This window comes from Zea mays, chromosome 8, assembly GCF_902167145.1.
Source record: "Zea mays cultivar B73 chromosome 8, Zm-B73-REFERENCE-NAM-5.0, whole genome shotgun sequence".
NCBI lineage: Eukaryota > Viridiplantae > Streptophyta > Magnoliopsida > Poales > Poaceae > Zea > Zea mays.
The window spans coordinates 180,775,989-180,803,434 of record NC_050103.1 but is presented as its reverse complement, the minus strand read 5'-3'; the positions used below and the strand labels follow the sequence as shown (position 1 = coordinate 180,803,434).

Here is a 27,446-nt window from a genome sequence, read left to right as displayed (position 1 = left end):
ACGCCGTGAGTGAGGAAGAAAGAACGAGAGGCGTTGTTGTCGAACTCGCGGCCATTGTCGCACTGCAGGGCACGGACCGGGCGCCGAAACTGGGTGGATACCCAGGCGAAGAAGTGAGTGAGGGTGGTAAACGTGTCGGACTTCAGCCGAAGGGGGAAAGTCCAAAGGAAATGGGAGTAGTCGTCCAGAATGACCAGGTAGTATTTGTAGCCGGAGAGGCTAAGGACAGGAGACGTCCAGAGATCACAGTGGACAAGATCAAAGGCCTGGACAGCCCTGGACGTGGAAGTGGAAAAAGGAAGGCGGGAGTGACGGCCAAGCTGACAAGCATGACAGAGGTGCTCAGAGGAGCCCCGAGTATAGGATATGTTAGAGTGGCCGGCAAGCTGGGACATGACGTCAGGTCCAGGGTGCCCGAGGCGACGGTGCCAAATGGCGGAGGAGGTGGTGGTAGTAGTAAGAGCATGTGATGTGGTGGTAGTAGTAAGGGCAGGAGATGAGGCTATTCTGGTGTGGGGAGTGGTGGGCAATTGAAGGGAGTAGAGGGGGCCGGAGCTATCACAGCGAGCGAGCACAGCACGTGTGGGAAGGTGGTGTATGGTGAGACCCCAGGGGTCGAACTCCATAGAGCACTGGTTGTCACTAGTGAAGCGACGAACCGAGAGGAGGGGATGAGTCAGTCCAGGAGCAACAAGGACGTCGTTAAGGCAGAATTGTCCTGGAAGAACCGATGCACCTACTGAGGTGACCGGGAGGGTGGAACCGTTGCCAACGACGATGGAGGAAGGATGTGAGGGGTGCGGTGGATGGGAGTGGAGTAACGAACTAGTTGTGGGGGTAGTGTGGAAGGAGGCCCCGGAGTCAACCACCCAATCGGTGGAGGGAGGAGGAGGTGGTGGTGGCGAAGGTACGGTGTGAGCGGAGAGGGCTAAAGAAGGTGCCCCGATATAGGTGCTAGGGAGGGAGGGAGATGACACGGGCTCAACCGCTAGGGAGGCGATTGCAGCACACGGGAAGACTAGCGGTCCAGGCACGTGACGGCCCGCCTGAGGGTGGATCTCGACGCAGTCCTGGAGAATAAGGTTCCAGACAGGATCGAAGGACACGAACAGGCCCCGGATGAGCTGGTCGTTGTGGAGGAGGGCACGCACAGTTACAGGAGCGACGGGCGAGGGAAAGCTCATGTACAGCGGGGGTGACGCCATGGAATGGGTGGGGGTGGGGACAACACTGGTAGGAGAGGCGCAGCTGCGCGAGTAGCGAGGAATTGGCCGTCCAGAAGGGCGCACGCTGCCAGTAGGAACGAGTCGGGCGGTTTGGCTGGGAGTTGGGGCCGACAGCGCCAGACGACAAGTGAAGAGGAGGTGGCAGGGAGAAGCCGGCCGGGACGGATCCGGTGGCGCTGGCGCGGAAGGAGACAGATCGGGGCAGGCGCGACGGGAGGGGGTCCGGCGGCACGGGCGCGACAGGACGGGGCGCGCACGGCACTGACGGCTGGAGAAGACGGCACAGGTGCGCGGTCCGGTAGGAGCAGAGGGAGGCGGCCGGCGCAGACAGGAGTTGGCCAACGGCGGGTTGAAGGCCGGTGGCTGGAAGCCCCAGCGCGCCGAGAATCGCGTCCACCACGCAGTGCAGCAGCACGTCGAAGTCAGAGTGAGCCGCGCAGTCGCGGACGTGGGGGATGTTGATGCCGCCGATGATGAGCGGGAGGTCGGACTCCAGGCGGTGGAGGTCGAAGCCGTGGCCCACGCGGAACGGTAGCGCGGGTGGCTTTGGCGCCGCGGGCTGGTGCTCCGCCTGGACGGTGGCCGTGGCTGCCGGGGACGGCCTCGGCCGGAGCCGCAGGGATGGCTGGGCGGATGGAGGGCAGAGCCCGCGCGGTGGGGATGGGGGAGGGAGTCCGACGGCTGGGAAGGAGAGGGGAGAGGGGAAGCCGGCGGCTGGGAGGGAGGAGGCTGGAAAAAAAACCTAATCTGATACCATATTGGAATGTGAACCCATAACCCTAACAGGGGTTGGGTGATATATTAATAGACTGAGTGAACTGGGCCAGGCCCATTACAGAGGGGTGAGAAGGTCATTACACGAGGAAGACTCCAAACCCTAAACGGGTATTCTAACAGCAAATAGCTACAACGGGTGTACCTATATATTGATTATATTGATGAACAGTTCCATATTAGATGAAAATAATGGTCAGAATGTGCTTAAAAACTACAAAACTAAAAAAATTTACTGTTTATGGCCCTACCAGTAATAGCCCGTTTGGATGTCGATATTGGAACACATAATTGGGAATTGGAATAACCTTTCCTAAATTCTGTAGTTTGGTTGCACACAGAATTGAGACCTGGAAGTGAATAAGTTCAGATGATATATACTAAGGATCCAAAATAATTACCGTATCCTAGCAAACCTCGGTTAAACAAAGGCAAGCTGATAGGATACCAAAAGCCATCTATGTTACATACTTGCATATACCAGTTTCATGATAGGATACCAAAATAGCTTCCTCCTATAGTGCAGGGAGGAGCTAGCCAGAGCTCCACCAACAGGGCCTAAACAACACTTCTACACTACTGATTCCAGATAGGTGCAAAGGGAAAACCTCATTCGCAAATAACAGATGAAAACACCCAACAAATGACATGCAGCATCGTTGCGGTGGCCAGAGTAATATTACAACAGTTGAGAAACAAGCGATATGCTGCAAATAAGATGGCAGATCCAACTAGCTATCATTACCCCCACCCCCACCCTCTGCTTGCGTGAACAAGTCTGAACGTATTTAATCACACACAAGTACATGACATGCCAAGAGTGCAAAGCAATGGGTTTGGAGCCAAGAATTGTAACTAATGAGCAAAAAAGGGGTTAAAAAGATCAGATTTCAGGTACACTGCCTAGCAGTTATATTGTATTCAAGTTTTATCAGTTCAGGTAAGGCTGTTCAGGACCTAAGTACCAAACTACAACGGTCTGGAGTGGCAAAGCGCAATTGCAGACATGACATGCACAACACCAATCTGCTCAAAACTATAAATCTTACGGGTTTTTTTTTACTTCAAAGAACTATCCTTTTCAACACATCTCCTGCCATCTAACTAATCTCAATTAATGGATGAAACTGCTGCCCCTTTAGAGACAAGTCAAAGACACTGTGAAGCTGCTAACCCATTTTGGCAAACAAAGATAGATCTTCATCTAGGTAATACTGAACTTAAGCATCAGCAAAAAAACGCCACTGCACTATCATGATCTAACTTGAACTCTGCTACCGAACATGTACAACATATTTAGTTTGAATATAAGGTTATCCTGCCACTATGTTTGCAATGTAACATCTAAGGAAGGAAAAACAAAGCAAACTGCAAACTCCAATCCTCCATGGATATCCCATATTCCTCCACGGCGCTCAAATGAAGTCATAAACAGTATATGACAACGCTGCTATTTTACCATACAAGTGACCAAGTAAATTCAAACATCTCCAGTTTCAGTAATTGAAAAGACGAGTCATTACACCTTATTCATTTGGATCAGGCACAATAATTCAGCATTCCAAATTGCTTCATCAGATTCAGACTAAAACAATACCGACACAAACTGAACGGAAACTCCCCTCCTCGCAGCCCCGGTCGAGGAATCGACGTATCCTGCAGCCCTGGACGCCGCTTACAGGAACTTCCTGTATGGCCGACCTGCATCCTCGTCCTGCATATGCTGGATCCAACCCAGCAGGAACAAACAGAAAATTGATCTTAGGGTTTGGAGAAAGGGGAAAGGGACAGTGGAACGGTAAGAGGTGCTCGCTATAGTGGATTACGAATTCGCGGACGATGCCCTTGTAGACGAGGATGGGGACAGCGAGGCCGAAGAGGCCGACGACGGCGAGGCTGCGGCGGGTCCAGCGGAAGTTGAACTCGAGGTTCTCCCGGCCGGCGTTCCACTCTTCGATCCACCGGTTTTTGTGCACCTCCATGCCGCCACCCATCTCCTCCTTCCTTCCTTCGATCCGCCAAAGGGAAATGTGTGCTGGTTGCTGTGGAGACGGTGGGAGTGATTTGGTTCGGGGAATTTGGGGGCGACTGCAGGCCTGCAGCTTTATACTATCTCGAGTAGCTCTTTTGTCTTTTATCTATTTAAAATCACTCTATAATAACTGAAATAATGTTGTCTATGGCACAAATATTATTTGGCACAACAGTATATACGGTGATACTACCTCCCTTCTCGAATATTTATCATCCGCTAGTTCATTTTTAAATTAAATCGTGACAAATAAAAAAAATAGAGAGAGTACAATTTTAATATGACAATAAGAAAATTTCAGATAGAAAAATTCCTCATCCCCACAAAAAATGTCTCCATTAGACCGTCTCCAGCAATTTACCCATATTGTCACACAACACACTATTTTGCATTGTATATTGCATTGTTCGTAGAGTAAAGTTTTAATACGTGGATAAAGATAAATAACGCGCCGGAGATAATCTTAAGTTTCATCAATATAAATTTAAATTAATTATATCAAATCAATATAAACTAAAGCTTCATAACCTTTAACAACATAATGCAGGCCGTCAATGAATTAGGGGGCAACTAATGATGCATGAATCAGATTAGACATAGATTATTGTATCTTTAATAAGAAAATTTAAGAACATACGGGTGGCCATGGCCCAAGTTAGTCTTATTTACCCTCTGCCCCTGCACCAATGATCTAAACATACCCATTGTTTCCCTATCTGCCCACCTGTCTGGTATGTTGTTTCAGGCTGTAGTTGTACCGAATGATTTCTCTATCAATACAGCTATGATCTTATTTGTCCCTTGAAATTTGAATGTGGCTTAGGTGAATCATTTTATGCTATTAGCTTTGATACCAAATTTCCATTAGCCTCCTTTATCCCACAGCAAGAGGTTTAGTTTCATTTAAGTCCAACTGTTCTCTGCATTATGGAGACTAAATTTTGAAAATGTTAACCAAAAGGTATTTAGGCTATGGTAACACTGACCTATAAGTACGTCGCAGTTAATATATAAATAATGTGAACATTCCATTATTGCTTATCTGACAGTAACGTTGTATAGTTCAAGTCTGCTTTGAAAGCCACATACAAAAAGTTTCTTGCAATATGGAATATTCACATTAATACTTGCAGTTAAATTATTATGATATAAATCTTGCTAAATCAGTTTTTGGCATTTGTTTCCCTTTGAGCTATGAGTTTGGCTGCCATATCCTTAAATGATATATGTCTAATCTCTTGCAGATATTCGATTTTATGATTGGCCTATCACACATAGGTGAGGCACACATTAGTCCGATAAACTCTTTTGTTTCTCTCATCTTTTGTACCTAAGGTTTCTTTATCGTTTGCCTTTGTTGTACACTGGGAATTTATGTGCACTCATATTTAGTGCTTGCCTTTGTTTGGTTAATTACTATTCAAGTTTTAGTTAATGTCGTTCAATCACTAGGTTGGGCTATTGAGTTACAACAAAATCACTCTTTTTAAATGGATTTTACAAGAATACACTGGCACCGATCTACAAGAATAAGGGAGATATTCATAATTGTTCTAATTTCCGAGGAATTAAGTTGATGAGCTATACTATGAAGCTATGCAAGAGAGTTTTCGAGCATCGTCAGAGAGAAATAACAATGATCTCTTTGAACCAATTTGGTTTCATGTGCGGAAGGTTAACCATGGAAGTCATTTTCTTAATAAGAAAAGTGATAGAGTAGTATAGGGAGCAAAAGGACCTACATATGATTTTTATTGACTTAAAGAAGGATTATGATAGAAATACCAAGGAATGTTATGTGGTGGGCTTTGGACAAACATAAAGCTCCGACAAGTATGTTGGATTCATTAAGGACATATATGTTAATGTTGTAACTAGTGTTCGAACAAGTGATGAGGATACATATGACTTCCCGATTAGAATAGGACTTCATGAAGGATCAACTTTGAACCCTTACCTTTTTGTCTTGGTGATGGATAAGGTCATAAGGAACATACAAGGGGATATCCCTTGATGTATGTTTTTTACAGATGATATAGTGCTAGTTTGTAAAAGTTGGGTAGGAGTAAATAGGAAACTAGAATTATGCCGTGAGACTCTAGAGTCCAAAGGTTGTAGACTCAGTAGAGCCAAAACTGAATATATGAGATGCAATTTCGGCACTACTACACATGAGGAAGGATATGTTAGTTTGGAAGGTCAAGTAGTGCCCACAAATGACACTTTTAGGAAATCTTTTCGAGTTGAGAAGTGCAGTTATGACTAGTAGACTAGTCGTGACTAGGACAGACTAGTCGAATATAAGTCCATGCTTATATTTTTATAATTTTCTATATATGCTAATACTAAAAACACGCTGAAACACTCAAAAGCACTTTGTTTAGTATATCTTCATCCATCTCCATTTTCTACAATACACCATTATATATTGGACAGTCTCGTAGCAAGTCTCCTATTGTTCTCTTTGATTTCGAAGAACTTGTTTAGATTCAAAAATAGTGCATGTCCCATACAGATTGATATTCACCTTATTGTCCCACCTCTTATCAACAATAGAAATTACTTCATCCATTAATCACTCTTTGTGTTCTCCCACCTCTTATCAACAATAGAAATTACTTCATCCATTAATCACTCTTTGTGTTCTGAAGCTTCCTTGATGCTCTTTTTTGCATTGTCCACAACAACTCACATTTCGACATTGCTGGTCTCTACCATTTTAGCCTAACAAGATCTCTACCATTTGTCTTGGTCCTCGTCAGGTCTTAAATCCTTCCATGTCCATAGATAAATCTGGTTATCATTGTTAGCAACGTGACTCTTACTCTCATCGAGAGGATGACACTATGGGTTGGGACGATTTTCTGTTTATTTTCTCAAACACTATACAATGTCATACCCTTAGAAGGGTTGGAGACACATATTTATAGCCCTAGGGGCTATGCTAGAATACACTAGACACTACACTACACACTTCATCACATATGTGGTGTCCTCTAGATGCTAAAGTGCAGTCAAAAGACTGCACTGCTGCTATGCTGCTGCTATCATCTAGATGTTAAAGTGTAGTCAAAAGACTGCACTGCACTGTTGTTATGATGTCTGCTACTGCCATAGTGCAGTAAAAAAGACTGCAGTGCTGCTGCTGTGCACTGCACTGCTGCTGCTGTGCGTGCTGCTGCCACACTACAGCAGTCAAAAATTGTTGCTTTTGACTGCAGCAGAGATGTTGTCCTCCACAATGTTGTCCTCCACATGCTGCTGCAGAGATGTTGTCCTCCACACAAAGACCATATGACTTATTCCGTCAATTATCTTTGCTTTAGCAATGCAACCACTAAACTCTTTTACCTTCCCGATAACCTCCAGCATGAGACCCAAGTAGTGGGTAGCACTAGGTGTTGAAAATAAGGTAGAAAACTTGTCCATTATCATCCTACCTACTAGGGTTGAGATGGTTGGGTGAACTCACATTTTTATACCTAGGCCCAAATAAGTCGCCCGACTCAAATGCTACGACTAGTCGTGACTAGTCGACAAGTCGAGCGACTAGCAGAGAAAGTCGAGTCGCTCTGGTCGACTATCACCTCTGCACCGACTTCTCGACTAGTCGCTCAACTTTAAAACCTTGCTTTTAGGTATTTTGGATCAATGCTACAAAAATATGAGAATATTGATGTGAAGATGTTAGCTAATAGCTATAGAATCAAAGCATGGTGGATGAAGTGGCATCAAACATCTGACGTTCTATATAACAAAGGGTACCACATAAGCTAAAAATGAATGTTTTATGGGGCAATGTTTCGACGTGATATGTTGTATGGTGCAGAATGTTGGCTACAAAAAGACGACATGTTCAACAGATAAGTGTGTCAAAATGCATATATTGTGTTGGATTTGTGGCCATACAAGAAGTGATCATGCCTGGAACGATGATATACGTGATAAACTAGGTGTATCACCAAATGAAGAAAAACTTGTCCAATATTGGTTGAGATGGTTTGGACATGTTCAACGGAGACCTCTAGAGACACCAGTGCGGAATGGGATCCTAAGGCGCGATAGCAATGGGAAGAGAGGAAGAAGATCATAGTTGACCTGGAAAGAGGCTATAAAAGGAGACTTGAAAATGATGAAATATACCTAAAGATTTAACCTTGAATAAGAGTGCATAGAAAACAACTATCCTTGTGCCCGAACCAACTTGTGGGTTTTAACTCTAGCCTACCCCAACTTGCTTGGGACTAAAAGGCTTTTTTTAAATGGAATCTAACTGCTACAACATTCAGTAAATATGTGCATAATAACATCTCTACTACTATAAAACATCAGTTTTGACGGTCGTCCTGCGTCACGCACGAAGTGCATAGGTTTATTCCCCTCCCCTTAGCTGTGGGCCATTACCCCATAGATAGGCGTGAAAACCACCCAAGCCACTATTAGTGCGCCATTACCCCACAGATGGGTCGTGACCACTCAGGCCTAACACGAGAAGAAGCCGCACGCAACATAGCGCTTCCACATAGTACTAGTCCGCTAGCTAAATGAGGACGAGCGACCGAGCGAGCTATAAAAAAGGGGGCTAGTCTTCTTTTCAACTCATATCTTCCTAGGCCTTTTGGCTAAGAAAAAGTTAATATTTATTCTTGTGTGTCGTCGCAACGTACAGACATTGTACTAGTAGATGTGTATAACCTAGTATGGAATGTATGCTAATTTCCGCATTTTTGCCTTTTCGTTATCTTTGCATCTTTTCTATACCCTTTTTAAGTAGGTGTGGTACATGCAAGTAACCTGATTGTCGATGAATCTTAATCAAAGTTGAATTGTATTTGGACTGACTTTTAACTTCTTTGACAAACACAGTTTGTTTAAGACATCCTACTATTACTTGCAGTCGCTCAGAGTGTCCTTGAGTAGCGCTGTCACAATTTCTAGTTTCCACAGAGCGTTTTCAGTAACATATTTTCAATATGTACTCATAGTAGATTTAGAAATAAAGCAGCACAAATACAAACACTTCCCCCCCTTTTTATCATATGACAGTGTTACTTGCATATTTTCATGTATACCATCGTCACTACTAACTCAAGTATTTTTCCTTTTTCCTGTGATAGTATTCCTTGTGTATTTCGTGTCTACCATCATTGCTACTTGTTAGAGATGGATCTGCTAGGTACATGGATGTGGATTTGTTCTCATGGGTATGTTGTCCATAGAGTATGGATTTGCATTTACTATTGTTCTTTCTGTTAGATATGTATATAGGGGTCTATTTGTATATGGTTCCCTTACTGGGAACGTATCATGTGCTCATGGAGCTCTTGTGCTCATATGAGCACTTTAAATCTGGCGGGTGAGGACAGCAGTGGCACACAGAAAAGACCGAAGGCTAGACTTGTAGCTATAATCGGCATAGACCCTGATTTCGCCCGCCACGGCTGTCATATTGTAAATGTAAATACATTTATATACTAATAATTTAAAAGCAAAAAGTAAAATCGTGGCAGGCCGGACCGTCGTTATGGGTCAAGAAGGTGGCTTAGGCACAACATGAGCTCACTTTAAATTGTGTAGGATTAGAGTATGATATTATTAAGGCCCCCTTTGGTATAGCTCCTTCAAGAGTTCTTTGGTGGGTTTCTCCAAACAATTTACCAAACGTAGGGCTGTTTGATGGGCTTCTCCTGAAAAATAAGGAGCCCCTCGTCCAAACCTGCTGAAGCCAAGAGCCTAGAATTGTAGCTTCTACCGGCTCACGTACACAACATGGTCCCACACAATAGTTAAAAACAAGTGAAACCCTTTTCTCCGTCGCTCTCTCCCTTAGGTGGACTTAGGGATGGCCACGGGGAATTCCTCGTCGGGTTTTAGCTCCCCAAACCCGTCCCCGCGATGAAAAAATTTCCCCGCGGGGATCCCCACGAACGCTTGCGGGGGACATTTCTTCCCCATCCCCGTTCCCCGCGGGGATAAATCTCCATCGGGGATCCCCATCCCCGCTTAAATTATAATTAAACCGTACTTCATTTGTTATTAATGTAAAATATTGTCACTTATACACATTATTAGATGTAAAAACCATTATGTGCGCATTAAAATCAATGTATTTGTACAACGGGTGATCTCTTGACAAGGTAATTCTTCATTCTTATCATTAACTATTACATGAAAATATTGTCACATGTAAGTTTAACGGGTCCCCGCGGGGAATGGGGATGGGGAATGCTTCTCCATCCCCGTCCCCATTTACCCGTTGGGGGAGAATTTTCTCCCGTTTACATCCCCGTGGGGGAAGAAACTTCCCCATCCCCATCCCCTAATAGAGGAATTCTCCGCGGGGAATCGGGGATCGGGTCCCCATTGCCAAGATGTAGCAACCTGAACAAATGCAGGACAAATGAAGCAACCTGAACAAATCAATGACGGCGGCGTCCGTGCAACCGGAGTTGGAGGCATTCCCGCGGTCATCAACGGTGCCGGCGCGGCTATCGACCAGGAGGCTGTCGTGGTGAGGGTCGCACCTGCCGGCGCTGCCAGGGGCACAAACCAAGGTCACAGCTCCCGATGCGGCCAGGCGTGTGCCTCCTGATGCGACGAGGGCTGTGGCTATTGGTGAGGTGACTGATGCGGTCAGGAGCGCGGCTGCTGGCCAAGCTGCCAGCATGGCTGTCAGCGCATCCAATATAGCACGGACCATGGACACAACTAGTCCTTGGGCGAGCGTTCCTTGGTCGGGCACACTCCCACATCCGTTTCTTGGCCGATCCTTAGTGACGGGGGCACAACAATCTTTGACGCCATTCAACTGTTTTACCAGAGAAGCCGGAGCCAGAGTTGGAACTGGTAGAGAAAGAGCCCTGCCAAAGGGGGCCTAAATGGGTCGTGTTTCAATATAGCCTGCTAGTTAGGGATGGACAAAAAAATGTAAGACTAACTCCAATAGCTCCAGATTCATATCCGCATAGTACCCCCGTTGTTGCGTATGCACAGTGTCACACATTCGTCCTCCTTTCCAGCAAAGCCATGCATTCATCTCCCTATATGAGCATAATTGGGTTTCGCGCCATATTTTTGTACACCATGAATCTTCAGCCAGTCACACAGGGCGCACGAGAGTGTAGAAGTTAGTTTGCACGGAGGAAAGAGAACGCATAGGGAAAGGGAGAGGAAACCGGTTGCCCCTATTTTGCACGACCGGATAGGGATTCTTCTGGAGCCGTGAACAATGCCACAAATGCGGAGTGCATTAGAGTGACTGCTGGAGTTGGTCTACCCCCATATCCGAACCCGAATTTTATTCGAGAATTTCGGGTGGCAACAACTTATTATGGGTATTTTGAGTACCACCCTTCGATACCTAAAATACCCGATTTACTTGAGCTCTCCAAGACCCATGTCATTGTTAATTGTCAATTTATATATCTATAGTTATGTGTAAGTGTGTACAATATTTAGTTGGGAACTTATGATTGCAGGTTGTTTGTGTTTCTTTATGCATTTATATATCTTGTCATTTGTATTCACCTAATATATGAGTTTGAATCGTGTTTAAATAACTATCACATGATAAATAAATTTTGTAGCAATACACGAGCAATTAACTAGTGGGCCTTATATTTCTCTATCCCATTTGTGAACCCCGGCCTGTCTTCATACCTCAAAGTGTGAACCACGTCTTCCCCTTTGCATGCAACTATGCAAGTATGCATTATTGCCAAAATGGCTTCCTGTTGTCGACATTTTTTTCATACGTGCGTACGAACTAGATAGCAATATTGATTACATAAAAAAAGATATACAACGTTTAATTTGGAAAACGGTATAGAAGCCAGGTTGCCAAATGGTTCTGCTCGCTGAACAAGCCAAAGCCAAAGTTATCTTTATAGCAACTAAAGCCCAAAAGGGCAAAAGGCCCGTTACTCTTCCACGTGGCCTTCTACACCTCACATAAACATCTACTGTGTCCACAATTCTAGATCTCCAAAAATGTTCCATATAACCGCCGGGCAATGCAAGTGCAACCACCCTCCCCCGGTTTGTCCCCGTCGCGGCACTGCAGCAAGCCATGGGCGTGAGCACCACTGACCTGCCCGCGCCACCCCACTCCGTCAACCTGCCCGGCCGCATGGCCTCCTCCTCGTCCTCTTCCTCTTCCTCCGTTGCCCCGTGGCCGCGTTCAGCCAAGCACCGCGGCGCGCCCGCCGTGGTCCGCCGCGCCCAGCTCGTCCTGTCCCGCGACGTCGGGTGGTGCGGGCAACGCGTGTGGCGGAAGCTCCTCAGGCGGCTGGCGCAGGAAACCAGGTGCATCTGCAGCTCCCCGACGGCGGCCACGGGCAGGCCCAGGCCCGTCACGTTCGGCTACGACGCCGCCAGCTACGCCAAGAACTTCGACGACGGGCGCAGCCCAGCCGCGCCACGCGGCGCGGCCGCCCCCATCGTCGTTCGTCGCCAATGCGGTGGATAAGCCGAGACGCAACTGATCCGATCGACGTTCTTCTCTCCCCCTCGTGGCCTCGTCGATCCCTTCCCATTTCTCCTTTTTTTTTGTTTCTCTTAATAATTTTTCTCGTTGCTTTTATTTCCTTCTCTTTCCAGCGCCTCCCTGGTGATGGTGATATTGGTGTTGCAATGGTCTCATCGATACCCCTTACATATTTAGTAATTTTGTGCATAGCTTTGGAGATAGATAACACGAGTGGAGTTTGGCCAATGTATCATCCCTGAACGACTGAATCTCAGCTCTTGCATTGGTAAGAAATTTCAACCAGGATTCGCTGAGTCAGATATTGCAGGGAGCCATTTTCTGCGCAATCTTTCTAAATGTCCTTGGTTTTTGCATTCAAGATTACGGCAGGGAAACTAAATATTTCTGCGTGATCTGAAACGTGAGGATAGTGGTCTGTAACTGTTAATTGATCTGGATACTTGATCGGTTGGCAGTTAATCGTCAACGCTAACTTGCCAAAGAAAGAAGGTCCTTCTAAAGAAAACGAAAACGACCAATGGGTGGTGCAGATCAAACTACGCATGGAAGGACCATGCAGTACAGTAGGAAAAAAAGGCAAAAGTGGAAGGAATTTATTGGTCTTGATCTTAGGTAGGACCATACTATTTTTTCTTTCAATGTGCCTGTCTAGTAAAAGGGTGTTTGGATCCAAAAGAGATAATAGTTGGTTGGTTAAAAATGCTAATGAAATTAGTTAGCTAACTATTAGCTAGACTGTTTGGATGTTTTTGATTAATTTTAGCAGCTAATTAATTAGCTATAATGCATTCAAACACCCCTAAGTATGCGAAGCATCGAGTGAAGACAGAGACCAGCATCAGCTTCGCAGAGAAAAAGGAACCGAGTTCGGGGTCAGGGACTCTTGATTGCTGCAAGGACAAGAACGAAACGAACACAAATAAATTCAGCGGCTCCCTCAGCTTAACATCAAAGAGACCATGTGCTGACATGAACAAACGATCATTCCGTTTTTATGTAGACGTATTGACATATGATAAAGAACACGTTACAAAGGCTAATACGTCCTAGACAAATCCAACAAGTGACTCCGTGGCCCAATGGATAAGGCGCTGGTCTACGGAACCAGAGATTCTGGGTTCGATCCCCAGCGGAGTCGTTTTTTAAAATTTTTCATATCTGCTATTTTTTTTTGCTTTCCTGTTTTTTTAGTTGTTTTCTTATCTGGTGATTTTTCTTTTCTGGTATTATTCCTCATCTAGCTTATCGGTCCTCTCTAGCAAAATCGGGGGATCCTATACCCCCGTATGCTCGTAGCAAAATCGACTTCCCGTATGCTCCTGGCAAAATCGACTTCGTATGGGTTGTCATAGGATCAAACTCACGCTGGGCATTCGGGTTAGCCCGAATTTTCGGGTCGGGTAGTTTGGGCTTTTAACAATTCGGGCTTTCAGAAACAATACCCGAATATGTATCCAATTTAAGCAAAACCCGAAAATTCGGGTACCCGAAAAATTCGGGTTCGGGTACGGGTAGCCCGTTCTACCCGATTTCATTGCAGATCAATGTGACATCAAATATTTACACATGTATTTTTACAAAAATATCATGAATCAAACACTAGAAAATGAGCATGCAGTTAGACTCTAGAACAGGAAGCACACTGGAAAATGAGCATGCAGTTCGGGCTTTTGAGCCATAAGCATGCAGTGAGAGTAGAAAATGAGCAAACTAGGAAATATTTCACCGTGAAACTGATCTTGATTAGTTGAGGAAATAGCAAACTCTAGAACCAGAAGCATGACTAAGGTAGTGTTTGGTTGAGGAGCCAAGTAGAACAGAGCCATTCCATCCCTGATTCTAGGAACGAAGCCGCTCTATTCTGTGTTTGGTAATCTGGAATGGAGTGGCTCTGTTTTTTGTTTGGTTGCAGAGTGAATGGAACGGAGCGTGACTGTGCGAGCGGGCTAGGAATGAAGCGGCTCCGTCCGGTTGATTTTTTGGAGCGGGATTGTTCCGGATCTGAGGAGAATATTCCCTAATTGGAGCCATTCCATTCTAGTTACTTTGTAACCAAACAACAACAAAACTGGGACAGAACGGCTCCGTTCTACTTGGCTCTTCAACCAAACACTACCTAATGGTTGGCCGGTTGGGTGATGGACTGCTAGCTGTGGCAGTCCGGCCAGGTGCTACGGCAGTACTGCACCACGGCGTGCTGGCATACTGGACGGAAGAGCAACATTAGTATGTCAACTGGGCAAAGAAAAACAACATTAGTACTGGTACTATAGACGCATGTGGTGATATTTATATAGTTCGGGTATTTGGGTATTTCGGGTACCGGATGTCGCTACCCGATTAAGCCCAAAATAATATCGGGTTTTAAGTTTTACTACCCGCATAAATGTTTCAGGTATCGGGTATTGGGCTATACGGGTTCGGGTTCGGGTTTTTCGGGTTTCGAGCTTCGGGCTCGGGTTTTATGCCCAGTGTGAGATCAAACCCTGTATTAATGGTTCAGCCAGTTTCTTGGTGTGTGACTTCAAAATCCTCTTTCCTTGGCTGGGCCTTTGTTTGGACTCTAAATTCTTCCAGAGTGAGCAGTCTAAGGGGGTGTTTGATGCACTAAAGCTAATAGTTAGTTATATTAAAATATACTAGTATAATTAGCTAGCTAACAAATAGTTAGCTAACTAGTAGCTAATTTACTAAAAATAGCTAATAGCTAATCTATTAGTTAGAGTGTTTATATGTCTCTAGCTAATTTTAGCTACTAACTATTATCTCTAGTGCATTCAAACACCCCTTAACTCCACTTTAGAATGAGGAAGTCTCTGCGTAAAAATATCGAACTATGTTACGGAGACAATTTTATGAGCATATTAAAGCAACATAAGCTATATGATCACGGACACTTATTCGAACACCATTTTTTACGTTTTCTTTGATGGTGAATAAATATGATATAGAATATGTCATGTAAAATTTGTATTCTTGATTTTAGTATTGAACTTGTAAATATTAAAAAAAAGTAAATCTCAAATTTATCATATATCTTTTGAAATGATAGATAAAAAATTCAAATATAGTTTTGGATATTTATTCACCTTTTTGTTGTAGGGAGCAAATAATGCAGAAATTAATTTATGTAAAATTTTATTCTTATATATAATCAATTGCTTGATAACATACTAAAATATTATATCAATTTTATAATATTAAATTTGTCCAAACAATTTAGATATCTATTTTCATCGCTATATAAAACAAAATCTAATAGTGAATGTTCTAGGGTAGAATCAACACTAAACGATTGCTCGTGTCTTACTACCATTTCTATATTCACGATACTTACAATATCTATCTTTTGTAGAACACAAACAAATATGTATTTCAGTGGTTAGAAACTAAGCCTAAGAGAAAGAGGGTTAGGGTTTATGTGGGAGGAAGACGTGGAAGAAATTCCCACTTTACATATAAGTAGAGATTTGAGTTGAAATACAATGTTGTTTTGTCGAAACTGTTCACACACTATCCCTTTAATCAAATTATTCGACTGTTTTGGGGCATCACTGGAGTAATAAAACATTCTCAGTTGATAAAGGAACACACACACTGGTTAGAAAGAGTATTTCTAATGACCGATGCAACAGCGGCTTAAGCCGTGTCTAGGACTTGGCAGGAGATTGCATTTCTGTTGTTGTTGCGTAGATGGATTTCAGCTGCCTGTTTATGAGCTTGCTGTCATAGAGAGCCAGCTGCAGCTCCATGCCATCTGACCACCACTGCTGTAGCCCATGCGCCTCAAGGAATTTCTGTGGCCCTTTTGATGTCACAAAGAGCTTTGCGACCACATCACCGGCAATTTCACTAGCCTTGCGTTGTTGTTGCTGCTGTTCGTTGGAAGCACCATCTGTTGTTGTGGACGAGCAAGATGGAGCGTTGTAGTGGCAGCAGATGTAATCACTGTTGTTGACATATAAATGTGGCACCCATTTCTTCTCGGCGCGCAATCTCTTCTTGTCACTTGCATCAGCCTTAGCAGTCTCAAGTGGTGGTGTTGTGTCTTCCTTCAATGGCAGACTTCCTTTGACTTTCTTCCACAGGTAGCTGACCTTCTCACTCATGGTCCTTACACCCATGGCCAGTGAAACAGAAGGTGGATTGAAAAGATGACACTCCACAAAAACTCCATGTTTGGCAAGCTCCTTGCAGACTTGGAGTGCAAAGCCAGCTCCCAAGGAGTGCCCGGCAACACAAACATTGGCGCTGCCAAACTTCTCAACTTCTGATTTTAGCGCTGCTAAAGCACCAACAAATCTCACTGAACCTTTGAGGCTCTCCCATACCAAGAAGCGAAGGTCATCCTGCAGATCTCTCTTCATAGTTGGCTTCTGCAGGAGGGTTCCTCTGAGAGCTAACACAGCCCTCGGTGCCCCGCTTGGTCTCATGAGGATAAAGTCAGACAAGGCAGAAGAACGATCCCACTCCAGCATGGCGCCATAGATGGAACCATCTCTCTCATCCACCAATGTCTGCGTGACCTTGTACTTGAAGGGTCTCCACCATTTTGGAGCAAGGCCATCCTCTTCGCCTTTCATGTCCTGCCTGTCCAGTTCAAGCAGGTAGACTGCTTGAATGAAGCAGGCCATTACCATCCTTTTGTAATTTGGATCCTTCCTGCGAACCAATTCAAGTAAGAAAGAATGGTAGGAGAAATCATAGCTGGAATTGCTAATAGTTGTGAAGTAAGAGCAGAAAGAATCCTGTAAATTGCCATGGAAACCATAGCTGGACACAGACTGTTGTATACAAACAAAAGCGTGTGCACAGAAAACGTGTTCTGTAACCCCCATAGACCAACGCACAGAACACGTTGGTTTCAGGAAACTTGAACCGCTGTTCCTTGCTTTCTTGTTTTCTGAATTCCTCCAAGAAGGCTACATCAAAACTTGAGCCGCTGCTCATTGCTCTATTGTTTTCTGTTTTCCACCAAGAGAAGGCAAAACTGGATTACTGGAGCAGTGCCTTTCGTTTCTTCTAATCAACCATAAGTTCACCTTGCTTGCAGGAATTGTAAATAATTCTGTTACTCCAAAAACTGCACAGCACAAAATGGTAAAATTCCACAAAACTCAACTCTCAAAATTGTTTGCCAAACTCCAAAGGGTGGCAAAATCACCAGAATATTTATTGGGCCCTGTAAAAGGTGCAGTCATTTACGGGATAGTTTCTGTACGTAAATCCACAATGGAGTTCCTAAAGTAAATGTTACCCAATCCCCTGTTTTACTCTCCATCTACCATGCAACTGGATATTGCAAAATCATAAAATGTCGCTACTTGAAAAAGTAATAGATTTTGCCGCCTGCCGACTGAAGAACCGTCCATTCTCATTCAACCGCGAGCTGAGAAGAGGAGTCGCGCAATCCGCGACAGCATTGGTTTATCCCCTCCCGATCAAAACCAAGGGCATGCCCGGAAAACGAGGTGCCAGCTACAACCAAGTGACGGTCCCTGATCCAACTTAAACCTAGAACTAGAAGCCTGCAGCTTGAACGAAACCACATATATACAAATAACCCGCCATCCGGATCCGGCCATCCCATCGTCATAGAGGAATGGAAAAAAGTACATGATTACAAATACACTGGAAGCGCGATTGCTTACCAGCTCGATCTGATTATCTCCTTCCAGTTGGGCGGCGGCAGGTTGCGCGGCCCGGACACGTGGAAGTCGTAGGGGTGACCCTCCGCCTCCGCGTCCGCCGCGACCACCACCACGGCCCCTCCGCCGCATCCTACTCCCTCCACCTCCTCCTCCTCCTCAACCGCCTTCACCTCCTCCTCCCACGGAGCTGGAGCGTGGAGCAAGTCGATCGGCATCGCCACGGCGCAGGACATACGCCTCCGCCCGGGGGATTGCGAGATGCTGAGCGCGTGCGCGCAGGGTGAACCGGCGTGGGGGCGAGGAATGTCGAGTGCGCGAGCGCGAGTATTCTCGGGTGCCAGGTGGGAGAGCGCGGCGTCGGGGTTTTGGGGATCTCAGGAAGGCGACAGCGGCACAGCGCCCCAACGGTCATGTTTGGAATGGGGAGCGGCAACTACTGGCTTCCTTGTTGGAAGCGTGTGGGCAATGAGTATGCCTTCCTTGTTGGAAGGTGCTCTTGAAACTTATTTCAGTTCTCATTTTCGGCCGTGGTTTAAGGATTTTTCTTTTTTATTAAAAAATATAACATTCATTCATTCTAAACCATAAAATATTTTGTAAATATACTATTCTTACTAAGTATCTAAATATAGCGTATATTTAGGTACACAATAAAAACTACATATATAAAAAATGTCCTTATAATTTAGAATTGAGAAAGTTGTACAGAGTTATCTAGCCTTAACCCAAGTTATTATATACTCTATTCATTACCTAGGGCGATGGACCACCCGAACCATCCCGGCACGCGCTCGCCCACGCCGACCACGCATGCCCCGCGTGGCTTCTACGGTTCTACCCGCACAACTCGCGCCCCCGCATGGCTCCGCCTCCACATGGCTTGTTTTCTAGCCACATTAAGTCATTCCAATCAACGCTAAGTCATTCTAGTAAATATTAAGTCATTTATTCAGAAAACATTAAGTTATTTATTGTTTTCAGTCACTTTTTAAGATTTTCTCAAACATTTCTTATGTTATTGATTTAGTCATTTCAGAAAATATTAAGTCATTATAACGTCCAAACAACATTTAAGTCATTCCTCTCATAGTGTGTCAAATTTTCAGAATCTACGTCTGAACCTAGCACACACATACACAGGTATTCTCTCATCAAATACCATACATAGATTTGATAAATCTGTAGAATTTTAAGAATAGATTCTTTCAGGAATCAGCGTCCTTAGAGGGCATTCTTTCATTCTCCATACATAGATATTCTCTCTCTCTTCCCTATCCATTTTAATAATTTAAACAACGAATTTATCAAAAATATATATATACAAAATATTTGAGCGTATGACAAATACATACGTACAATAAATAAAAGTAAAACATGTCTCTAATATTAAGTATTTAGATATATAGAACGATACTACTACCAAAGATATAGAGTGAATCTTTTAGAGAAGATCATAAAGAACGAACACATAGAATAGGTATAGAGTACACTGCTAGAGACAAACATTATAGATACAACAAGTTGCAAGGTTCAGGCATGGAGCATCGTCAATTCCTCCTGGTAGGAGCAACTCATAGTTACAGAGGAAGCACGACGGGGCCACAAATCAGTTACAACAATTAAGTTATTTATGTTAAACATGTACACTCCATCTGGTCACAACTTGACACATTTGATTTTGCACGATCTTCAGTGCATGTTTTTACCACTATTCTAGAATATATTCTTAAAACCCTTCCGATATAAGAGATTTTGCATGAATCTCGAATGCAGATCGACATTAGACCTACATGGTTCCAAAGTAAATAATGTAAATACTTGCACTTTTAAAGGTTTGACCATATCTGTCCTAAATGACAAGTTTCTGCGACTAGAGGGAGTACATACTTAATTTTCCTACCCTACAAAGTTCAGAACAGCAGATGGACCTCGTGATTTAAAGAGGATGACGTGCAGGCTCCTTCATCCCATCTCTGATTCTCCACCATCTCCGGAAGCTTTAATGTTTGCAAATGAGCACCGATCTATCGTCTTTGTATATTACTACTGTTCAGCTAACCTGTAGAAAGCACAATTTCGTTGGTGAGTTTGGTTCGCTTCGAACAAATTAGGTACAGCACAATGCATGCATCAATACAGAATTGTTGATCATTCTCGCATCAGTGTTTAACAAGTTCATAAAACAAAGGTCGCATCAGTTTTTAACAAGTTCATAAAACGAACTTCATTTCCGTTTCCTCGGTGCAGGCTTTTGACTGCTTTAAGCAGTCTCAGCCTAGACCTCGAGGCTCTCGAACCTACCAAACACGAGAAGCTGAAGCCCGTCAGCCAGGCCCAGCACTCGTGCAGCCTACCAAACAGGCCCAGCAAGTACTCAAGTTTATATAAAAAACAATGATAATTTTGAACCCATACCCTTTCGAAGTTTTAATCATTTCCACAGCTCTGATTATGGCAAATGACTACCATTGAAGGGAAACACAGGGACCAAAGTTTACTCACGTTTCAAAATATGCTGTCTCCTGCGTGTTCTAGTGCGACGCCGAGCAATGCAAAAAGCAAAAATACATACAACAAGGCCCAGCTCAATAACTAGGGCTGTTCTCAATCCTGCATTCATGTAAAAAATAGAAACCACATCAAGGACACAAATTGTATTCTTGTAACAGCAACAGGTAAATCTTACAGCTTAATGGCCAATACCTCTTATCTTCTGGACAAGGTCTCTGTTGCTGTTGTTCTGGATATGGTCTTCCATAGCAATTGCATGTTTACTCATAAAATCATCAGTAGAATCTAAATGTGTTACTGCGAGGTCGCCACCACCACCATCAGCCTCAGCAGTATCCTTTATATTTCTACAGGTGTTCTGGCAATGGATACCACTTTCGTACTCATCACTTCCATCACAACAATCTACAGAACATATACAATCTGTCAAGAGTTCTGATATCCACAAAGGAATAAATGCAGTAAATAGAAACTAGCTGCAAATGTTAGAAAAGGCAGCTCAAAAGTGGTAAGGAGAAGAGAAAAAAACAAACTTCCAAACTCTTGCAGCTAACTTCTTTAGTCTATAAACAAGCAGCATACCGCAAATTTTGTCATTCACAAACGAAGAGAACAACAATCGAGGGGTATCTCCGATATTTCTGCAGTAAAACTTGCCTTCTGGACAAGCTGAAGTGCCTACATAAAACAAATATTGTGAAAAACAGAATTATGATGGAGGATACCTTATATAGAGATGTTAGCACCCCATAAAAGAAATGGTCACATTTCAGAAGTTTTCATGGGGCGAGGCAGCAATGATTTCACAGATATGAAGGCTGCAACAACATACTGCACATCAAATCCGGTATATCCCTGTTTTCATTTGGCTAAATGGGCATAGTCATGTGCGTACGGGTACAGCTGGTCAGTAGTTTAGGCTCTGCTTAACAGTTCTCTGTCCATATGAGTTAACCTAATCCTAACATAGTAGATTAGTAGCTCTAAAGCAAAGGTGACATAGTTCTCCGTTTGCTGAACTCGGAAAACTCTAGCAGCACGAGTCAATAAAATTCTAGGAACAATTGGATCTATACCATTAAAAGATCCAAACTTTAGATATATAAAATTCTAATGCCTAGTGCATTGTTAATTTATCGCCACCGGAACCAGATCTCGCAGCAATTGGTGAAATCGTCCAGATATTCCACAGTTGAACTCCCAATTTCCGGTCAAGTTCGGACAAATCCAGGAGAGATGGAGACAGACACCTGGCTCATCGGTTCCATCGCCGCAGTCGCAGTACCCGTCGTTGAGCCGGCTCCTCGGGAAAGAGCCCGAGCCGTCTCTGCAGGCGATCACCTGCGTCGCGAAGTACGCCTCATCTGGGGGAAACGACTCGGTGAGCAAGTCAAGAAACGAGGTGCGGAGGTAGGCGCGTGAGCGAAGTTCACCTTTGGGAAAAACGCCTACGAGCAGCGGCGCGGCGTCGGCGGCGCCGGCAAGCAGGAGGAGGCAGAGCAGGAGAGTGTCGGAAGCGGAGGAGACGACGCGACGACTCGGTCGTGGGGTCCACATCTGCGTTGATGTGAATCTCCGTCCCCGATTCGTCAGTCCGGACCACAAGGAGTTCAAGTTGAAGAAGGTGAACACTTCGCTGGATTTAATCCTTACGCGCTTCTACTATTTCTATACTGTTTCTGTCTCCAAATACTACAGCTGCAGCCTGCAGCAGTCTAAACAAAGCCTTTACAAACTGTGTGGACGTCACGATGATCTCACGAGTTCGTTTCACATCAACACTAACGTTCCGTTTGGACGTAAACATTCAGCATCAACATGTAGAATTGGTTTTGGCTAGCTTTGAAATCTGAATTATGTTGATTGAATGGTTAAAATTTTAGAATTAGAATTAGACTCTAATACCAAGCAGTGTTCACTGTATTTTTAGAATTATAAGTAGACTCTAAAACCAAACAATCCCATGGTCTTACAGTCTTGCTCTTGCTCTTGCTCTTGATCGACATTCAATGGATGCTACTTCGCTCAGACATGCTTATGTTCCTGATGTACTTTTCTATATCCTAAAATCTCAATCACCACCAGCCGTTGATCCTCCATGGCATGATTGCCCTAATGTTCTCTGACGTTCATTAACGACACTCTGTTACTACACTCTCGATGGTGACGCTCCTTTGTTCCTTCATTCCACTCCTTGAAGTGAGCAGTCCCACTGCCACTTTCGCCCCTTAACGTTACTCCACCACTATTGATGTATCTGCCCTCAACACACCTCTGCAGTTCCAACTCGCAATTCAATGTACATCCAAACCTCGACACACCCCCAAATTCCAACATTAAATTCAATACACATCCAATCAACAAAAAATGCATTATGTCTAATAAGAACACCACTCCTTAAAATACAAACCAAAGGTAAGGAGACAAGAGGACCAGCATGGACATACAACTCACCTATACCATGGCGGAGGTTAGTCCAATTTAAGTTAAAGTCTATCTCAGATTACAAGAGCAATATGAGGTAAAATCGACCCTCAGGACACATACAGACTCAGTCAATTGAGCTGTATATTCTGTTAGAGCCTATTAGGCGTGTCCAGGGGGTGATGCCCGGCTTGAGGTTTGATTATTGTTTTTCTAATGAAATAGACATTGTTCATTGCACTTCGCCAAGTCGACTACTGTGAACCAAGGTCCCTGTTATTGATCTTACGGTAGACTTGATTAGTTCAAGTGAGAGTTAGTGTTTCTTAGTCTTGCTTGTGATTAATATATATCACCTATATGACTTGGTGGAAACCGAGAGTTAGTGGATCACCCGAAGCGCATGTGGATTTTACTGTTGCAAGAAGAGCAGCGCACAGTATTGTAGACAAATATCTTCTCGACCTCTTGCTCAACAAATCGCAAGTTAATTAACAAAACTCTCTAGAAGAAGGACCCCCCAAACGTTGTAATTACTCTAGTGGCTAATTAACACATCTGTTCAGAGCGTGATGAAAGCGAGTTTTTTTTTTTTTTTTGTCACAGAAGATGCATGGCCAGGACTGAGGAGACGTGGCCAAACTAGCGACTGCGACTGCAGCTACTTTTGTCAGAGCATCTTCCATTACGATGATACTTTTAGTTGGCCAGTTTGCCTCCTGCGTTGCGTTGCCTTTGCCCCAAGAAACTGAGACGCCTATGGCGGATGGCGCACCATTGTCCACGTTCCGTCAATGTGGCACGAGCACCATAAAAATTAACTACCTGTTTACTTGACCCTAATTCGTACTGGCTTCTACTGCTTCAGTGTTTTTATCTTTATAGATTAAAGCTACAACTGTTCAAACAACTAATTTTAATTTGAAGCAAACAATTCTAATAAACTGAATGATCCAACGGTTTATACTTATTCTACCGTGTTTTTCTTGTCGTGCCACAATTAGAGCTTGTTTGGAAGCAAAGGTAATAGAGGGGATTGAGGGGGCTAGAATCTCCTACTATTCAATTTTAAATAGCGAGGGACTCCTCCATTCCACTTGCTCCCAAACAATCCTTAGTAAACTGAACGATCCAACGGCATGAGCCATTTAAGCCGCCGCGCGCCCCACTGTGGCTAATATGATATAACAACTAGAAAAGGGAGAGATGGCTGCCAATTCGCATTCTGCGTGCTTTATTATATTATTATATTATATGCTATCAATCACATGTCATCGGCCAATTCCTCCAACTCAAATAGCGCAGCCACAGCTTCCTCCAGTCTCCACCACAGGTCGTTAACAACAAGGCACTCTCAGTGCGTGTCGTCTCATGCTCTGGCCACACGACCAGGTCTGCCTGTGTGCGTAGCGTAAGACATGAACACGTACATGTCTCTCTCCTTGGAGCGAAGCAGCAGCGTGGTCCGCGACGTCGCCACGCCCGCGCCTCCGGCGACCAGTGGCGCCAGTGCGCCGTATCCACGCGCGGGCGCGGGCGCGTCGCTCTCCCTGCCCGGCGCAGCGGCGGCGCACGGGCACAGCCAGTACCTGCCCCTCAACGAGGACGACTCCCTGGACATGGTCCTCTTCGACGTGCTCCGAGAGGCATCCGGCCCCGGCTCCGCCTCCGCCGCGGCGCCCGACACCTACCAGCCGCCCTCGTCGCTGCCTACGCTCAAGGCGCTCGCTTCCGGCGCCGCGCGCAGGGGCAGCAGGACCGCGTACGCACCGAAGGCGGCCACGGCGGGCCACCATATACCGCGGGGTGAGGCGGCGGCCGTGGGGCAAGTACGCCGCGGAGATCCGTGACCCGGCGCGGCACGGGGCGCGGCTCTGGCTCGGCACCTTCGCCACGGCCGAGGAGGCAGCCGCCGCGTACGACCGCGCCGCGGTCCGCATGCGCGGAGCCAAGGCGCTGCTCAACTTCCCGCCGGGGGTCGCGGGCTGCGGGAGCGCCGCAACCGCTACGGCGAAGCAGGCTGGGCTGACGGAAGCCAAGTGAACAGCGAATGCGATCTCAAAGGAACCAGCTGCGAAACTGTGTAATGTAATTGTGTGGAATAGTAGTATATAATGTAAATGTGGATGAACTAGAGAGAGATTTCCATTCATCATTGAACGGACCACGACAAGGATTCCAAGGCGCCGATTCCCAAGATCTGCACGCAGCTGGTAGGATGAGATCATCCCATTACAGTTCTGCCACCCATTTATTTTAACTCATGGGGATAAAACAATTTAAAAAACATGTTTGGTGAATTCATAGTATCAACGCACCATGGTTTATGTTGTTGTTTTCATCTGAGTAACATAAGTAGAATTATTTCATAGATAATTAGTTGTGAATTAATAGTTTCAATCCAACATGATTGTTGTATGTAGTTTACCGTTCTGTGAAGCTAAACACATTTACATGATGCCTCATATAGTCAATTGTCTCTGAATAATTTTGTTGAGGTAGACACTAAAGTTTGTTTTGAAAATTTCTATGTGGTTGTTCCTCTATGTAACAACACATAGTCTATATAGGATCAACCATTATGGGGATCAGATAAATAGCTTGAAAAAATAATCTAAGATCTCTTGTATAATTAACATATCCGAGAATATGTTTTACTCCGCGTCTAACGACGTTTGGTAGGAGCAATGTTATGTGAACCTAGTAAGTTCACTACAAATGTAATGTCGACCCTGTCGAAATTTGTGAGGTACATAAATGTTCCAGTGACACTAAGATAAGAATAATGAGTCTCTAGAATCTCTTCTCCATCATCGTGTGGTCTAAAAACAATCATCGGAGTTCTGGATATAGACTAGTTGACCCAAAACTTTCATTTCAAACTTCGCCTTAAGTTGATTGTGTGCTTCATCAATATCACATATGTCGCTAATGATATCTAAATGATCAAAATAGGGTTCACAAACTAGTCATTGGCAGAAAATTTCAGTCCTAAAAGTTTCCACCTTCCCATTGCCCAATGTCATGTCGACCATAAAATGAACTGTCCATGCAGTTACAAAGACACGCAGACTAGCACAGCAGAATTCGTGGTCATCAAATCATTGGTATGGTCGCTGATATCCTATATGGATTTGTTTTTTTTTTTTTTGACTTGTTTGGATTTAAATCCACCCAATTTACATGTATTGAAAGCAAAACCAACAAATCCTTAGTGGGGCCAGCTGAGTTACTAACGGAGCATTTGGTCTGTTATTCTCTCCATAACATGCGAAAAAATTGATATCCCCTTCCTACAAAGCATGAGCAGACGAGTTACTACTGCGCAGGCAGCCTTGCCACCACAGAATCTGAAGAAAATCTGAAACGCGCGAAAAAGTCTCGTAGAAGAGTCTACACCAACAGAATGACAAAAAAAAAATGGCACACCAGAGCGCATGCAGTGTTTTGATGTTTATCCATATTAAAGCACTGTTAAAGTTGCGCGATCATGCTAGGCCAACAGGAGACTTGATGACAGGCCAATCTCTTCCCTTAGTGAAGTATCCGTTTCTTGATCGGTTCGAAGAGAACGCTGAATACTTGGCCAGCTGATCCAATCTGCGTCTGGCGGATTTTTGATCGTTCGAAATAACCTCACTGGTCCAACCAAATGGGATGGATACCGTGAGGTTCTGTAGGCTGTAGCACGATACAACATCATGTTCAGAAAATGCCACTCAAAGATCTCCATCATGTCAAATGTCACCCAAAGAAAATACTGATGTGGAGATCTTTTCATGTTATTTTCTAATAGTGATGTTCTTTCAATGCTACATAGCCATTTTCTCCTTATTGATCTGTAATACCCATTCGTACGCAAAACCAGATCAACTATCAAAATTGGTGCTCGGCCATTTCTGATGGTTCACACTACACTACGACATTACAAGCGGTAGGGAGAAAAACATGTTTGTTCTATGACATATTGACATGACTTATAGAAAAAACATGATTTAAAAAATACAGTTCTGACTTACACAAAAAATGGACACTGTAATCGCTCCAACAAGGAAGCTTAGCAAAAGGTAACATACCAATTGATTCATTTTCATGAGTGATTGAGTCATTATTAATGTCAAATCCCACATTAACTTTATAGCAAAGAACCAGAAAAAAAAAGAGTATAATTACCAAAACTAAATTCGGATTTTTAGAATTGCTACCTGAAATAAATTGTGATTTGGGTATTTGGGATCTGGGTTCAGGTAATTCAGGTTCAGGATTTGGTTATCGGGTATTTTGCATACCCCTACTTCGCTGCACAAGTCACACCACCCATCGTTTTCACCAGCATCGAC

At 44.3% G+C, this 27,446-nt stretch overlaps 4 protein-coding genes, 1 non-coding gene and 1 pseudogene across 9 annotated transcripts; 3 read left to right on the top strand and 3 right to left on the bottom strand.

Annotated features, from left to right (window-relative positions):
- Window positions 1-3,371: 3,371 nt before the first annotated feature.
- On the bottom strand, window positions 3,372-4,129 carry LOC103637583 (proline-, glutamic acid- and leucine-rich protein 1-like). Its single transcript, NM_001328644.1, has 2 exons — window positions 3,827-4,129; window positions 3,372-3,723 (listed from the first exon to the last, which is right to left on the bottom strand). Exons 1-2 carry the CDS (start codon window positions 3,992-3,994, stop codon window positions 3,676-3,678), a joined length of 216 nt encoding a protein of 71 aa, NP_001315573.1. The 5' UTR covers window positions 3,995-4,129; the 3' UTR covers window positions 3,372-3,675.
- A 7,888-nt stretch (window positions 4,130-12,017) lies between these two features.
- LOC100275024 (uncharacterized) lies at window positions 12,018-12,613 on the top strand. Its single transcript, NM_001150212.2, has one exon. The coding sequence runs from the start codon at window positions 12,101-12,103 to the stop codon at window positions 12,497-12,499; it is 399 nt and encodes a 132-aa protein (NP_001143684.2). The 5' UTR covers window positions 12,018-12,100; the 3' UTR covers window positions 12,500-12,613.
- A 972-nt stretch (window positions 12,614-13,585) lies between these two features.
- Window positions 13,586-13,658, top strand: TRNAR-ACG (transfer RNA arginine (anticodon ACG)). Its single transcript has one exon. It is a non-coding gene; the product is annotated as a tRNA-Arg (tRNA).
- A 2,285-nt stretch (window positions 13,659-15,943) lies between these two features.
- LOC100272592 (alpha/beta-Hydrolases superfamily protein) lies at window positions 15,944-20,147 on the bottom strand. 3 transcript variants are annotated; one of them, NM_001401231.1, is made up of 3 exons: window positions 20,059-20,147; window positions 18,172-19,957; window positions 15,957-17,182 (listed from the first exon to the last, which is right to left on the bottom strand). In NM_001401231.1, exons 2-3 carry the CDS (start codon window positions 18,402-18,404, stop codon window positions 16,171-16,173), a joined length of 1,245 nt encoding a protein of 414 aa, NP_001388160.1. In that variant the 5' UTR covers window positions 18,405-19,957; window positions 20,059-20,147; the 3' UTR covers window positions 15,957-16,170. The 3 variants fall into 3 exon arrangements, with proteins under 3 accessions (NP_001140527.1, NP_001388160.1, NP_001388161.1); NM_001401232.1 differs by having other exon boundaries at window positions 20,100-20,147; NM_001147055.2 differs by lacking the exon at window positions 20,059-20,147 and having other exon boundaries at window positions 15,944-17,182; window positions 18,172-18,599.
- On the bottom strand, window positions 19,666-22,301 carry LOC100381714 (uncharacterized). Of its 2 annotated transcripts, NR_174674.1 has the most exons (7): window positions 22,116-22,301; window positions 21,933-22,046; window positions 21,265-21,360; window positions 20,875-21,087; window positions 20,674-20,781; window positions 20,100-20,230; window positions 19,666-19,957 (listed from the first exon to the last, which is right to left on the bottom strand). NR_174674.1 is itself a non-coding variant. In NM_001174522.1 (6 exons), exons 1-6 carry the CDS (start codon window positions 22,237-22,239, stop codon window positions 20,226-20,228), a joined length of 660 nt encoding a protein of 219 aa, NP_001167993.1. In that variant the 5' UTR covers window positions 22,240-22,301; the 3' UTR covers window positions 19,711-20,225. The 2 variants fall into 2 exon arrangements, 1 of the variants encoding a protein (NP_001167993.1); NM_001174522.1 differs by having other exon boundaries at window positions 19,711-20,230.
- Window positions 22,302-24,255: 1,954 nt separating this feature from the next.
- Window positions 24,256-25,575, top strand: LOC103636646 (ethylene-responsive transcription factor 1A-like; annotated as a pseudogene). Its single transcript, XR_558104.4, has one exon. The product of XR_558104.4 is annotated as an ethylene-responsive transcription factor 1A-like (transcript).
- Window positions 25,576-27,446: the final 1,871 nt, after the last annotated feature.

What these genes read in the sequence shown, in the direction of transcription:
- LOC103637583 (NM_001328644.1), bottom strand. Translation starts at nt 3,994, where the DNA reads ATGGGTGGCGGCATGGAGGTGCACAAAAACCGGTGGATCGAAGAGTGG. An exon ending in AGGGCATCGTCCGCGAATTC is followed by an intron (nt 3,724 to 3,826) that starts GTAATCCACTAT and finishes GGTTGGATCCAG; the next exon opens with CATATGCAGGACGAGGATGC.
- LOC100275024 (NM_001150212.2), top strand. Translation starts at nt 12,101, where the DNA reads ATGGGCGTGAGCACCACTGACCTGCCCGCGCCACCCCACTCCGTCAAC.
- LOC100272592 (NM_001401231.1), bottom strand. Translation starts at nt 18,404, where the DNA reads ATGTCCTGCGCCGTGGCGATGCCGATCGACTTGCTCCACGCTCCAGCT. An exon ending in GAGATAATCAGATCGAGCTG is followed by an intron (nt 17,183 to 18,171) that starts GTAAGCAATCGC and finishes ATTGGTTCGCAG; the next exon opens with GAAGGATCCAAATTACAAAA.
- LOC100381714 (NM_001174522.1), bottom strand. Translation starts at nt 22,239, where the DNA reads ATGTGGACCCCACGACCGAGTCGTCGCGTCGTCTCCTCCGCTTCCGAC. An exon ending in CGTAGGCGTTTTTCCCAAAG is followed by an intron (nt 22,047 to 22,115) that starts GTGAACTTCGCT and finishes CGTTTCCCCCAG; the next exon opens with ATGAGGCGTACTTCGCGACG. An exon ending in TGTGAATGACAAAATTTGCG is followed by an intron (nt 21,088 to 21,264) that starts GTATGCTGCTTG and finishes TATGTTCTGTAG; the next exon opens with ATTGTTGTGATGGAAGTGAT.